The sequence below is a fragment of the Heterodontus francisci genome, chromosome 20, assembly GCF_036365525.1.
Source record: "Heterodontus francisci isolate sHetFra1 chromosome 20, sHetFra1.hap1, whole genome shotgun sequence".
Lineage (NCBI taxonomy): Eukaryota > Metazoa > Chordata > Chondrichthyes > Heterodontiformes > Heterodontidae > Heterodontus > Heterodontus francisci.
In genome coordinates this window covers 83,219,696-83,234,394 of record NC_090390.1, presented here as the reverse complement: position 1 = coordinate 83,234,394, position 14,699 = coordinate 83,219,696, and the positions used below count along the sequence as shown (strand labels likewise).

Genomic DNA, 14,699 nt, shown 5'->3' with positions numbered 1-14,699 from the left:
GACGTTTGGATTCCTTTTTTAGTTGGCTGTCAATCTCTTATTCTCTCTCTTTGCTGCTCTTTTTTCTTTTGTAACCGTATCCAGTACTTAATGGGTTTAGTGTTCTGGTAGTTGGGGATTGCTGCATTGATAGCGACTCTTTGTGTTTCAGTCACTGGATTACTCGTGTGCTGCTCCCCTCCTCTCACCTGCCTTATGGAGATGGCATGACCTGGGCACTGCCGTCAACCTTCAGTATGGATAAGGCAATATTGGCGATTTGATGAGGGATGACAGGAGGCTGTGTGAATTGGAGAGAAGGAACTGATGGTTTGTGGACTTTCCTGCCCATCCTGGGTCAGGTGAAAGATAAGAACTCTTGAACTGGAAAACTCCGAAATGGTCCAAAGTGATTGGCTGGTGCTCCTTGCGTTCAAAGGCAATAATCGCAAGGTCAATGAAGCAATATAACACCAACGGTCGTGAGGGGGACTAAATTCCTTGACCGATGGTTATGCTCAAGCCGTGAAGTTGTGCTTCCTCGGATGGGAGTTATCAGGGACTTTTTTTTAATATAAAGATTTAAGGGTGTTCAAATAAGGACACTGTTTTATAAAAAGTTGATAGCTATTATTGTATAAAGATGACTTCCTTTACTGTGGGCCTTGGGTAATATTGAATTGTTGATGCAAAAGATGGAAGTATTATCCACGAGCAGAAACTCCCGAGGGTTCCTGCTAATGAGAGAATTTAGCAATGTTTGGGAGATGAGCCCATACCTGGCCCCAGCGAACTCCCCTCCAGAATCCCAATGGACTAAACCCCTTCCGATTCCCCCTCTCAATAGGATTTTAGTGAATTAAACCCCTTCCAGTTTGTATTTGTTTCAGTGAGAGAAGTTGTAACCTGAGCCTTTAAATGTCAGATTCCTGGTTTTAAATATCGATAACCAGCTGTTGTCATCCTGTGGTTGAGTGTTCGAGTTAAAGGGCTTTGCTGCAGTCAGTTGTATTTATTTGATTCCATCCTGGTGTTTCTGTTGAGGGAGCAGTTATGTGGCTGCTGAATTAGACAATGTTGGTCTTGATTATAAATGAATGTGTTTTCGGAGCACAGAGGTCCAGTTGCAGTCTTTACTGCACTGGTGAGAGTGTCACTGATCATGTCCAGGGGGAGGGTAGCTTGATAGATGCAGGTCTCCTGGCTGAAGCAGCCCCCACTAGTTTTTTGTGGTGTAAATAATGGCAGCGTAACGTTACCCACCCAGGCCTGCTGATATGCTTTTTTTCTCCTCCTTTACTGAAGCAGCAATCAACCTCCGCCCTGGTGACTGGGTTGGTGGTAGGTGGGAGTGCAAGCTCCCAGTGGCTCACAGGTCCAGATAAATTCAAAAATTAGCTAACACCTCCACACTCAACTCCTGCCACCACTGTTCACTGTGCAGTGACACCTTACTGGAAAACAGTGTGGAGCCTAGTTCGGCACAGGATCGGGCTTGATTCTGATACCCCGCTTAAATATCCTGCTGTTGAGATTCTGGTAAGGCTCCTACTTACTAGGCCCAGGGCTGTGAGGGCTTGAAGCGCACAAGATTTCAGGGGAACTGTACCCCAACCTACCACAAAAAAGAAACCCTGAAGTTCTTTCTTGAACTTACTCCTTCAGTGTTTACTCATTTCCAGCTTATTTTGCCCTTGTTTTATTGTAGTATCACAAACGTAGTGTACGTGACAAACAATTTCAGTACTCGAGTCACTAAACCCTGGGCATTCTAATTGGAGCTGGAGATCCCAAGTAACTGTTACAAATAATAAAGTCTTCAATTCATCAGTTTGCCAGTTGTTATTTCCCCAAACCTCCTCCAATTCTCTCCCTCACTGTTGGCTAAGCTAAAAGAAATCGTTTTTACCTGATCGCTCTCTGATTTCTCCTGTTTCATTAGTACTGTCCCTTAATATTAGTGTTTAAACAGCAGTTACTTACATCATGGTGGTCGTCTCAAAGAGCTACCAGTCTAATCCTACCTTCCAGCTCTTAGTCTAAAAGTATATCCTTCAGAAAAAAAAAACACCAATACAAAAAAAATGTTTATTTTAAATGTTAATTATTCCTCCAGTTGGGAGTTAATCTTGCATTAAAAGTTATTAAAAGTTGCAAATCACATTGTAAACTAGTCGGGTGCAACCGCTAAAGGCTTTAAATGTCACCCCTTCACTTTCACCACCTCCTTTGTTCTATGTAAAAGCAACTTATTCATAATGTGTTGTGATCTATGTGGCTCCAGTAAATCCATGAGCCAAAGAAGGGAATGGTATTGAGCTGGGAGCAAGAGGCAGCTAAGGGTTAAAATGGGACAGCAAGGTGATCCTCCTTGGACACATTTATACCTGTTTCATGTCAAGAAACTGCCAGCTCTCTGAACTGCAGAATTATTTTCTTTAGAAATGTTTTGAAGAGGGAAGGGAAGGTTAGGGTTATAGCATTGGGAAGCAGCAATTTGCTGGAGAGAGTGATCCCAGGAATGAATGAGGGTGGGAGCTGGCACAATAATCACATTTCAATGTTGGCAGGAATGACAGCAGAGAAGGAAATATAAAGTTAAAACCTGCCCTCTTTCTCCCTGCAACCTCACAATGGGAAAAGACAAGATGGCAGTAGCCTAAGTTACAGGACATAGCGAGAATGCTAGTGTACCTTCCAATTGACAACAGTTGCAGCTGAGTTAGCAGGATTGAGGAGGGAGCTGCAATGAACAAAGGCAAAGCCCACCTAAGGGAAAATTAAATTTACCAATGAAGAGGTGGGAGGAGGGAATACAAGGTGAAAACTCAAATTCCCTCTATTGGGCTGTGGAGAGCAGTCACGTTGGGGGAAACACTTAGGAGAATACACAATGCTCCCCCTTCACAGCGCACACACCATTGAGTCCATACAAAGGCAGTGATTAAAGGACAGAGAAGCAATCGTGTATATAAGCTGAAAACATTGCTGGTTTAGTAGAACATTACAGAGCACCAGGCGATGATAGGAACTCCATAGATTAATGTATATCTGGGAGGGGCAATGCTGTCAATGATAGAACAGTGAGATCACTATGGATACCATGCAGTGAGGTTGGTAGGGTTCAGTATTGGCCAGTGATGCAACAGAGGGAGCTCTATGGATTAATAGCTTTCTATGACTGAAGGATATCCATAAAACAATAGTCAGTGATTATATTGACTTGAAAGTAATTTTCTCCTTTGCTTTAACCAGACACTGTCTCGTACCTGTACAGTGTTTTTGCTCTGTAACACAGCTAGCAACGTGCACCCAGTAAATAACTTTTTCTCAAGCCAATTCTTGATGAACTCCTCCCAATAGGTGTTGATTCATGGTAGGGAACATGAGCCAATTTTACCATCACAGAGGCCAATGATAGTGACCTGATGGGAGTCCTGGCTGAAATCAGCTTAATTCAGTGCAGACTGGGCTATTCCTGGCCGTAAGCAGTCGAGTATTCCAGGAGCAAACACAAGCATCAAGAAAAACTTTCCAATATTAGCCTTTATGCCGCTCCCCTCCAATTAATTCCTGAACTAGAGAACAGCGCTGCAAGGCCCCGAGTCCCATCCGAACAAGGGATCAACCTGTATACTGTTACATTGCAGCCTTTCACTGGCAGAGGTGGGTACAATGTGGAGAAGCCCAGACAGGTGGGACACTGACCCCACCCCAAGATGGACAGGCTGCAAAGGAAAAAAAAAAAGTGCAAACACTGCATCAAAATACCTCTTAATAGCAGCCAGCTATTAACAGTGCCAACCTGGTTTTTCCTCACCCAAGGCCGGTGAGTGGGGGCCATTTGAGGAGAGACCCTCAATCAAGGGGTTTACTGGTGGAGGAAAGTTTTATTGGTGAGAGGAGGATGGGAATCAGGAGCCAGAAAGTCACCTTAGAACTCATGGAAACTGCATTTCTATGCATTGTGGCAGAGAATCAGTTTCCAGTTCTGGCCCTCCTGTCACTTTTTCTTTCCAGCTTTCCATCATCATCCCTTTTCCTGCTGTGTTTCACTTTCCCAAACACACCCGCTTTCCCCTCGCTCAAGTGGCCAGTGTGCAAATACCATGCCCTTTAACAACATACACACACAGACTACACTAAGAGTGAGTAGCAATGAAATGCACACAAAAAAAAAAAACTGCAAGAGATTTTACTTCTCTGATTTCTCCCAGTTTGTGCTGACTGGCAGATATAGATCTTCAGCATATTGTTATTTCACATTGGACCTATGTCCACTCACGTTCATCACTCAGTAAAAGATGCATCACTACCCCTAGGTCTCACACTCCAGAACAATTTGCGTTTGGCTGTATCTGTCACACTTTAAAAGGGTCATAATTTTCACAAGACAGGTATTTTGGCCTGCAGCTGGAAACTTACAAGCACTTGGCAATCTTCAAACCATCTTCACCTGCACAAATTGCACTCAAACTGACTTGTGTTTACTTACAGCAGTTAGGCCGTACAGCCTTAAAAAAAAAACAGGGCTCAACAAAAAGCAACTTCAACCTAACAGCAGTACAATATGTTGTGCGTTATATGGTACAATGTTCCTGTTGCTATCAAACCGGCCGTCCATGTCTCCACTTTAAAGACGTCTGCAAACGCGACATGAAATCCTGTGACATTGATCACAAGTCGTGGGAGTCAGTTGCCAGCGTTCGCCAGAGCTGGCGGGCAGCCATAAAGACGGGGCTAAAATGTGGCGAGTCGAAGAGACTTAGTAGTTGGCAGGAAAAAAGACAGAAGCGCAAGGGGAGAGCCAACTGTGTAACAGCCCCGACAAACAAATTTCTCTGCAGCACCTGTGGAAAAGCCTGTCACTCTAGAATTGGCCTTTATAGCCACTCCAGGCACTGCTTCACAAACCACTCACCACCTCCAGGCGCGTATCCATTGTCTCTCGAGATAAGGAGGCCCAAAAGAATATGGTACAATGTTCCTGTTGCTATCAAACCATGCACCACCTGACTCACCATGAGCAGATCTGCTAGGTGATGCATTTTAGAAGAACACAATTCATTACAGTGATTTCAAATATGAACCCCTCGAGTATAGATTCCAGTCTGTAACTCACTCCCGGGTACCTCTCTTTTTATATACAACACCACCCCCCGCCCCCCTTGATTAGATTCCAGTCTATAACTCACTCCCGGCCATCCGTTATTCTATATATAAACCCCCTGAACCCCTCAATTAAATTACAGTCTGTAACTCACTCCTGGATATCTGTTGTTCTATATATAAACCCCCTGAAGCCCTCAATTGGTTTACAGCCTGTAACACACTCCTGGGTTGCCCAATATTGTATACAGTCTTTTCCTGTACAGAACAGGAATGGAATTAACCATCAGCAACGATTCAACAGAAGCGCCCAGCAGCCGTTTGATACAGCAGCCCTACAGCGTGTATCTCTCTCAATCTTTGCTCAGTACTAGAATGAATGAGGTGATTTGTTCAGATTTTGCGAGGTTGCTTTGTTGTATCCTAAAAGGGGTGGGTTATCACACTTGCAACACTGGGCATCGAAACTACACGTGGTGCAAAATGAAATGTGCTTGTTTAAATATTTGTTAATCGGTTAAACATCAAGGTGCAAATTCTTCATCATGTCAGTCTTCCAACTCTGCTGGAAATTGTAGGTTTTCGTTTTGTAAGAAATGGTTTAACTTTGTGTTTTTTTTTTGTTGGGGTTTGGAATGTTGTGTTGAACAGGCCGCTGGGTTGTAAATGTGCAGGACAGGCTAGGCCTTGTTTGATTGTCTCCTCTCTCTCTCTCAGGTCAGTTTGTCTCATCAGCTGCCTGGGCTCCCTAACAGAAACCTGGGGAAGAGAATTGGAGATAAGAAATGGGGGAAAAAAAACAAATGTTATAACTTTAATATTAAATATAAATGTAAAGAGATAGTTGCTGTATCTAAATCCACCTTTTGCTAACCTAAACACCAAACTAACTTTCTCTTCTGGGTGTTTAGAGGAGTTTCGAAAACAGCTGACTCAGCACTGATCAGGCTCCAACTGAGGGCCTTCTGGCCTGGGAAATGCAGCACTGCAGCCAGTTTCCCATCACATTTTCACTTCTGATCATTATGATCACAGGAAATAATTGACTCTCTGCCTTCAAGTGGGAGCGGGACCTGATCTTAACTGGAGCAAAGATTTCATACAGTAGGCAAATGTCTTTACAGATAATATCTGGTGTGGTTTCTGGGCTGATTTCGATTGCCTGACGGAGTTGGAGAGAAATTTTCCAGAGTTTCTATTTCCCCTTATTGGCTCTGATTTTTTCCTCTCATTTTTTGGCTCTGCCAGGGGATTACATAGCAGTGGAGGCAAGAAGCGTCTGCTCGTGATGCCCCAGCAGTCATGAGGCATAGGCAGGTTTGATGGAGCAGCTGGTCTTTTCCTACCCTTAAATCTCCCTGTCTGTAAGGGAGGTGTCTGTCTTGCCATGGGTGTCTCCTGCTGAGCAGATCTCCCACCCAGGACCTTGTAAATACATGGTCTGAAGCTACATCACACATATCAGAGGGTGACTGGCTCAGTTCCTGCTGAAGTAGCCAATACCAGATGGGGCAAGGCAGATCTACAGAGGTGTTCCTGTACTGAGTAAAGGGGCTCATGGAGGGCAGGTGGGTGGTTGCAGTGTGAGGGAAGCTCATTTCTTTGCATCCCTTCATAGGATAGTGACCAGGAACTGGCACCCGCAATGATTTCCTCCTCCCAGCTCAGGGTGGCCCATTACAACGTTCCCATACTGGTGTGGCCAAGATCATTGCTGCAGCATTTACCAGCAGTGGAACATGCTCTGTATCACTCAGCTATTCACTGCTGAATTGGAACATTAAGTCTCCATCTTGGACCCCTGCCTGCAACCTACCCTCCCACCGACCCCTTGAGTAAAAAGACTGGACTTCCACAGATTATAAACAGAGTTCTATATTTTCCCTGTAACACATGATATATCCCATACGTACCATTCTCCCCGAGCTGCGACAGCCTCCTTCCTCACGAGTCGCTTCTTGTCATCCAAGGGTTCAGCCAGGGCTTGGATTACCCGAGCTTTATATGGCAGGATCTGCAGAGAGGAAGCAAATTTAAAAGCATCAAATAAAAGTTGCATCCACACCTGGATCTGACCTCTCCATAGAAATATAGGAGCAGGAATAGGCCATTCGGCCCTTCGTGCCTGCTTCATCATTCATTACGATCATGGCTGTAGCCTGTTCCCGCTTTCGCCCCATACCCTTTGATCCCTTTAGACCCAAGAGCTATATCTAACTCCTTTTTGAAAACATACAATGTTTTGGCCTCAACTGCTTTCTGTGGTAGTGAATTCCACAGGCTCACCACTCTCTGGGTGAAGTAATTTCTCCTCATCTCAGTCCTGAAAGGTTTACCCCATATCCTTAGACTATGACCCCTGGTTCTGGACTCGCCCACCATCGGGAACATCCTTCCTGCATCTACCCTGTCAAGTCCTGTTAGAATTTTATAGGTTTCTATGAGATTCCCCCCTCACTCTTCTGAGCTCCAGCGAATATAATCCTAAACAACTCAATCCCTCCTCATACGTCAGTCCCGCCATCCCAGGAATCAGTCTGGTAAACCTTCGCTGCACTCCCTTCTATAGCAAGAACATCTTTCCTCAGATAAGGAGACCAAAACTGCACACAATATTCCAGGTATGGCCTGACCAAGGCCCTGTATAATTGCAGCAAGACATCCCTGCTCCTGTATTCGAATCCTCTCGCTATGAAGGCCAACATACCATTTGCCTTTTTTACCGCCTGTTGCACCTGCATGCTGACCTTCAGCAACTGGTGTACGAGAACACCCAGGTCTCGTTGCATATTCCCCTCTCAGTGTATAGCCGTTCTGCCTTCCAGTTTTTGCTACCAAAGTGGATAACCTCACATTTATCCACATTATACTGCATCTGCCATGTATTAGCCCACTCACTCAACTTGTCCAAATCATATAGAAACACAAGTGTGCTCATCAATATTGTCTGCTTACAAATTCATCAGAAATACTGAACAGAGGAAATCTTTCCTAACACATTTGAGATGCAGTATAATGTGCCACTATGCAAGAGAACTGAAGGAATGGCCATCCAACAGGTTCAGTGTGATCAATTATATTTGAACTTGGAAAATTGTAGTGTGATGTATGTGAACAGAGTGTATGCTGAACATATATAGACCCTTCAGGGAAAAGCAGTGAATCAGGTGAAGAAAGCAAGCTATCTGGGCAATCTAGTCATAGATATCAAGGTTCATGAGCAATGTCGTGAAGCAATAGCGAGAATGAGTAGGATGTTGGGGTGTATTTACAGGACGACTGACAAATAGACAAGACATACTGTTTTGTCCTTTACTAGACCCTGGGTGGTCTCAAATTCTGTGCCCAGTTTTGGACTTCTCACGTGGTTGATATTGAGGCTTTGGAAAGGGTGCAAGAAGGTGGCCACTAAATTAATTGCGGCTTGATTTGCTGACAACGCAACCACTAGGCGGCGCAGTACTAGCACAGGCGCAAATGCAGCCTCTTCCACTGAAACATCACTCTGACGTTCAGGCAGCTGCCAGGATTAAAGATGGCGCTGCTCAAATTATCACAGAAAAACAATTTCAATCCAAAAATCCCCTCAAAGGTTGCCATTGCCACCTCCATCTCCCCCAACAGATCCCCGCTCCCTCCTGCCATTGCTTCATTTGTATAATTTCTTGGATGTCTCCTGCTCAACTGTTTTGATTTTTATTGACAAAGACAAAACTCTGGTTTGATACTGCTCCGCGCTTCCCCTGCCCCGCCCTCTGGCCGCTCGAATAGTCCCAGATTAATGTCATCACTTTGAAACTGTCCCTCACAGAGTCACAAAGAACGATGAGAGCTGAAAGATTGCAGAGAGTTCAACAGGGCAAAGAGTGTTAAATCTGGAACATCGTTCACCTCACTCTGTTTCCTGGCGTCTAGGAATAATAATGTGTCTGCTTCTGATACAATATCAGTGAGAGATGAGACTGCACAGTCTGTCTCTAAGGGCGATCTTTCAAGATAAAATGAGACTTCCAGGTCAGCCTGCAACTGATGATGTCAGGATCTCTCTCTGCTGCTTCCCTCCTCTCGGCCACTCACTCCCACACCGCGCCACCCAAAGAAGCAAGGCGGTCCGTGAGGGGTGATGTAGGAGCGAGTGGCTGAGAGGAGGAATGTGGCGCAGTCTGGAGCTAGCAGCTTGGGGGGGGGGGGGGGGGGGGGGTGGGGGGGCGGAAAGAGAGCGGGGAGCGAGCGGAAGGAGAGCGGGGTGAGGGGAAGCGAGGAGCATCAAGGCCTGGAGCAAGTGGCCAAGGGGGGGGGAGCGCAGCCAGTGGGGCGGCAGCAGCGAGCAGCTGATGATGTTTTCCTGCACATGTGCATCATCTTACTGCGAGCAGGAGACCGTTTGCGCATGTGTGCAGCTTGGAGCGCTCTGATGACGTGAGCGGGCTGCTGTGTTGTCAGGAGTCACTTTGAATTGAAGCACCTTAATTATCAAGAGCTGTTCAAAGAGCTGAACCCCAGGCTGTAGAAAAATGCAGTATTTGATTGAGGCTGACAAGGTTGTGTTCAGGTCATCAGTTTACTTCAAATAAATAGGTTAGGGAGGACCAGGGGGGGTCACAATCCCAAGTTGTATAAAGCTGAATCTAAATTGGAGGTCAGGAGATGGTTATCCCCGCCACCCAAGAGTCATGAACCTCTGGAACTGCAATCATCTTGTGCAGCAGACCTCGATTCACTGAATTCCTTTGAGCGACAGCTGGATGTTTTTCTGGCTGGGGAGGAGATCACATCGTAAAAGAGGTACGGTGTAAGATTAATCAAAAACAGAGTGATCTCCTAGACTAGTTTCAATCCCCAAATTGGTCTGCAATTTTTTCTGTTTATCCACCTCTCCCAGGAGGTCACAAGGTTTTGGGTGAGGTAGGGAGTGCAAATAGTGTGATGCATCATAACTGTGTCAGAGAGGCTGAATGGACCAGAGGGTCCTTTCCTGTCTGTCATCATTTGTACACATTTCAACTGACCGTGTTCTTTTTAAAAGAAATGTGAATTGGCAGAATGACGGATTTAAAACATCATGTACTGTGATACGAGCGTATATCACTATTATAGCCCATAGCATCAGACCGCACTCCCCTGTAGACATGGCATCACCACTGAGGAAGTGCTGCATTGTCAGAGGTGTCGTCCTTTGAATGAGACATTAAGCTGAGGCCCCGCCTGTTCTGGTGGATGTTAAGATCCCATAGAACTATTTGAAGAGCAGCAAGACTCCTGGCCAACATTCCTCCCTCAATTAACACCACCAAAAAAACGGGGGAAAAAATCATTCATCTCATTGGTGATTGTGGGATCTTGCTGTGCACAAAATGCCTGTTCACTTCACTCGCTTAACAGCAATTGGATCTAGAGGGAGGAATTAACTGCATGAGATGCTTTGAGACGATATGCTTCCATATAAATACAAGTCCAATAGGTAATGTGTACAAATCTTACCACATGCGGAGGCAGCTTGGTCAGTGCATGCATGCACTGCAAGGACGCAATACGGACTTTCTGCAATTAAAACACACACAAACTGGTATCAGTAAGGAGGCAAAAAGGCAAACCTTTCCAGCAAACTACTGATAAACGACTGATGCATCATTATCGCGAAGGCACCTCTACTTGGATGCTACCATGAATGAGGCACTAGTAAATCGAGAGGAAGAAACCCGCACTCCTTGCCCTAACCAGCTGTGCTGAAGTAAGTGGAAAACTGAAACATTTTCATAGTTTTAAGATAATTGCCAAAAGAACCAGAGACAAGATGGGAGAGCTGTTTTACACAGCGAGTTGTTGTGATCTGGAATACGCTGCCTGAAAGGGCGGTGGAAGCAGATTCAATAGTAACTTGCAAAAGTAATTGGATAAATACTTGAAAAATATAAAATTACAGGGTTATGGGGAAAGAGCTGGGGCTTGGGACTAATTGGATAGTTCTTTCAAAGAGCTGAAAGGGGGTCGAATGAATGACCCTCCTGTGCTGTACAACTCTATGACACAGGGAGCATGCTTTGTGGAGAGTTACAGGCATAAATCCCAAACAAAATGTTGCCACTTGAAAAATGCCTTTCCTGGTGGCAACTCGTCCACCCCACTTCCCCAAGACCCTAAAATCCCCTAACCTGCACACACTCCCAGGGCAAGCATACTCCTGGTGATGTTTTACTATGTTAAAGGTGCTATATAATGCAAGTTGTTGTAGTCAAGGCAAGAAACCTCGATTGGTCAAATCACCATGCAATCAGAATGTACCACAGCCTAATATAATAGTAGAATGTAAAGTTTTAAGAACTCAATAAAATCACCAGGGAAAATGCCCTTCACCTCGAGCACCCCAGGTTTCCATGCCTGGAGGAGAGAGTCAAGGACAAGGTTGAATGGAGTTAGATTGCATGATCAAATGCTTTGGTTCTTGATGAAAGCCACACTGTCTCAGTTCTCTATACGTACCATGGCAGGGCTAGTAGTCAGATTGAGCAGTTTGTTCACCAAGGTCTCCACGTGCAAGCTCATGATCTGTGGGGCATCCAGCAACAAAGGATGCAAACACCCCAGAGTGGACAACTGGACCACCTGGTCTGAGCAGGACAGGGCCTCCAACAACAGCATCAGCAGCTGGGAAAGGAAAAAAGCAGCAATGGTCAAAACCAGCAGCACACCAACAGACACGCTCATCTGATCTAAACCTACACCAATTACACATGGCCAATTGATCTGGCTTGCGCCAATCACACCCTCCCCGTCAATCTGGCCTGCACCAATCACACCCTCCCACTCAATCTGGCCTGCGCCAATCACACCCTCCCCGACAGTGTGGCCTGCACCAATCTCAGCCTCCCAGTCAGTCTGGCCTGCGCTAATCACACCCTCCCACTTAATCTGGCCTGTGCCAATCAAATCCTCCCAGTCAATCTGGCCTGTGCCAATCACACCCTCCCCGTCAATCTGGCCTGCGCCAATCACACCCTCCCCGTCAATCTGGCCTGTGCCAATCACTCCCTCCCCGTCAATCTGGCCTGTGCCAATCACTCCCTCCCCGTCAATCTGGCCTGTGCCAATCACACCGTCCCCGTCAATCAGGCCTGTGCCAATCACACCCTCACCGTCAATCTGGCCTGTGCCAATCACACCCTCACCGTCAATCTGGCCTGTGCCAATCACACCCTCACCGTCAATCTGGCCTGTGCCAATCACACCCTCCCCATCAGTGTGGCCTGTGCCAATCTCAGCCTCCCAGTCAGTCTGGCCTGTGCCAATCACACCCTCCCAGTCAATCTGGCCTGTGCCAATCACACCCTCCCCGTCAATCTGGCCTGTGCCAATCACACCCTCCCCGTCAATCTGGCCTGTGCCAATCACACCCTCCCCGTCAATCTGGCCTGTGCCAATCACACCCTCCCCGTCAATCTGGCCTGTGCCAATCACACCCTCCCCGTCAATCTGGCCTGTGCCAATCACACCCTCCCCGTCAATCTGGCCTGTGCCAATCACACCCTCCCCGTCAATCAGGCCTGTGCCAATCACACCCTCCCCGTCAGTGTGGCCTGTGCCAATCACACCCTCCCCGTCAGTGTGGCCTGTGTCAATCTCAGCCTCCCAGTCAGTCTGGCCTGTGCCAATCACACCCTCCCAGTCAATCTGGCCTGTGCCAATCACAGCCTCCCCGTCAATCTGGCCTGTGCCAATCACTCCCTCCCCGTCAATCTGGCCTGTGCCAATCACACCGTCCCCGTCAATCTGGCCTGTGCCAATCACTCCCTCCCCGTCAATCTGGCCTGTGCCAATCACACCGTCCCCGTCAATCTGGCCTGTGCCAATCACACCCTCACCGTCAATCAGGCCTGTGCCAATCACACCCTCCCCATCAGTGTGGCCTGTGCCAATCACACCCTCCCCATCAGTGTGGCCTGTGCCAATCTCAGCCTCCCAGTCAGTCTGGCCTGTGCCAATCTCAGCCTCCCAGTCAGTCTGGCCTGTGCCAATCACACCCTCCCAGTCAGTCTGGCCTGTGCCAATCACACCCTCCCCGTCAATCTGGCCTGTGCCAATCACACCCTCCCCGTCAATCTGGCCTGTGCCAATCACACCCTCCCCGTCAATCTGGCCTGTGCCAATCACACCCTCACCGTCAATCAGGCCTGTGCCAATCACACCCTCCCCATCAGTGTGGCCTGTGCCAATCACACCCTCCCCGTCAGTGTGGCCTGTGCCAATCTCAGCCTCCCAGTCAGTCTGGCCTGTGCCAATCACACCCTCCCAGTCAATCTGGCCTGTGCCAATCACACCCTCCCCGTCAATCTGGCCTGTGCCAATCACACCCTCCCCGTCAATCTGGCCTGTGCCAATCACACCCTCCCCGTCAATCTGGCCTGTGCCAATCACACCCTCCCAGTCAATCTGGCCTGTGCCAATCACACCCTCCCCGAGAATTTGGCCTGTGCCAATCACACCCTCCCCGTCAATATGGCCTGTGCCAATCACACCCTCCCCGTCAATCTGGCCTGTGCCAATCACACCCTCCCCGTCAATCTGGCCTGTGCCAATCAGACCCTCCCCGTCAATCTGGCCTGTGCCAATCAGACCCTCCCCGTCAATCTGGCCTGTGCCAATCAGACCCTCCCCGTCAATCTGGCCTGTGCCAATCACATCCTCCCAGTCAATCTGGCCTGTGCCAATCACACCCTCCCAGTCAATCTGGCCTGCGCCAATCAGACCCTCCCAGTCAATCTGGCCTGTGCCAATCACACCCTCCCCGTCAATCTGGCCTGTGCCAATCACACCCTCCCCGTCAATCTGGCCTGTGCCAATCACACCCTCCCCGTCAATCAGGCCTGTGCCAATCACACCCTCACCGTCAATATGGCCTGTGCCAATCAGACCCTCCCCGTCAATCTGAACTGTGCCAATCACACCCTCCCAGTCAATCTGACCTGTGCCAATCAGACCCTCCCAGTCAATCTGGCCTGTGCCAATCAGACCCTCCCCGACAATATGGCCTGTGCCAATCAGACGCTCCCCGACAATATGGCCTGTGCCAATCACACCCTCCCCGACAATATGGCCTGTGCCAATCACACCCTCACCGTCAATCAGGCCTGTGCCAATCACACCCTCCCAGTCAATCTGGCCTGTGCCAATCACACCCTCCCCGTCAATCTGGCCTGTGCCAATCACACCCTCCCCGTCAATCTTGCCTGTGCCAATCACTCCCTCCCCGTCAATCTGGCCTGTGCCAATCACTCCCTCCCCGTCAATCTGGCCTGTGCCAATCACACCGTCCCCGTCACTCTGGCCTGTGCCAATCACACCCTCCTCGTCAATCAGGGCTGTGCCAATCACACCCTCCCCGTCAGTGTGGCCTGTGCCAATCACACCCTCCCCGTCAATCTGGCCTGTGCCAATCACACCCTCCCCGTCAATCAGGCCTGTGCCAATCACACCCTCCCCGACAATCTGGCCTGTGCCAATCACACCCTCCCCGACAATCTGGCCTGTGCCAATCACACCCTCCCCGACAATCTGGCCTGTGCCAATCACACCCTCACAGTCAATCTGGCCTGTGCCAATCACACCCTCACAGT

General features: G+C 48.0%; 1 protein-coding gene across 2 annotated transcripts in view; it reads right to left on the bottom strand.

Annotated features, from left to right (window-relative positions):
* Window positions 1-2,053: 2,053 nt before the first annotated feature.
* Window positions 2,054-14,699, bottom strand: part of mms19 (MMS19 homolog, cytosolic iron-sulfur assembly component) — a 104,356-nt gene continuing 91,710 nt past the window's right edge. For both annotated transcript variants that reach the window (XM_068053140.1, XM_068053141.1), the window contains exons 28-31: window positions 11,569-11,733; window positions 10,570-10,629; window positions 7,002-7,102; window positions 2,054-5,847 (exon numbers count right to left, since the gene is read on the bottom strand). In XM_068053140.1, the coding sequence (XP_067909241.1) occupies window positions 5,820-5,847; window positions 7,002-7,102; window positions 10,570-10,629; window positions 11,569-11,733 (354 nt within the window). In that variant the 3' untranslated portion in view covers window positions 2,054-5,819. The remainder of the gene's footprint in view (window positions 5,848-7,001; window positions 7,103-10,569; window positions 10,630-11,568; window positions 11,734-14,699) is intronic.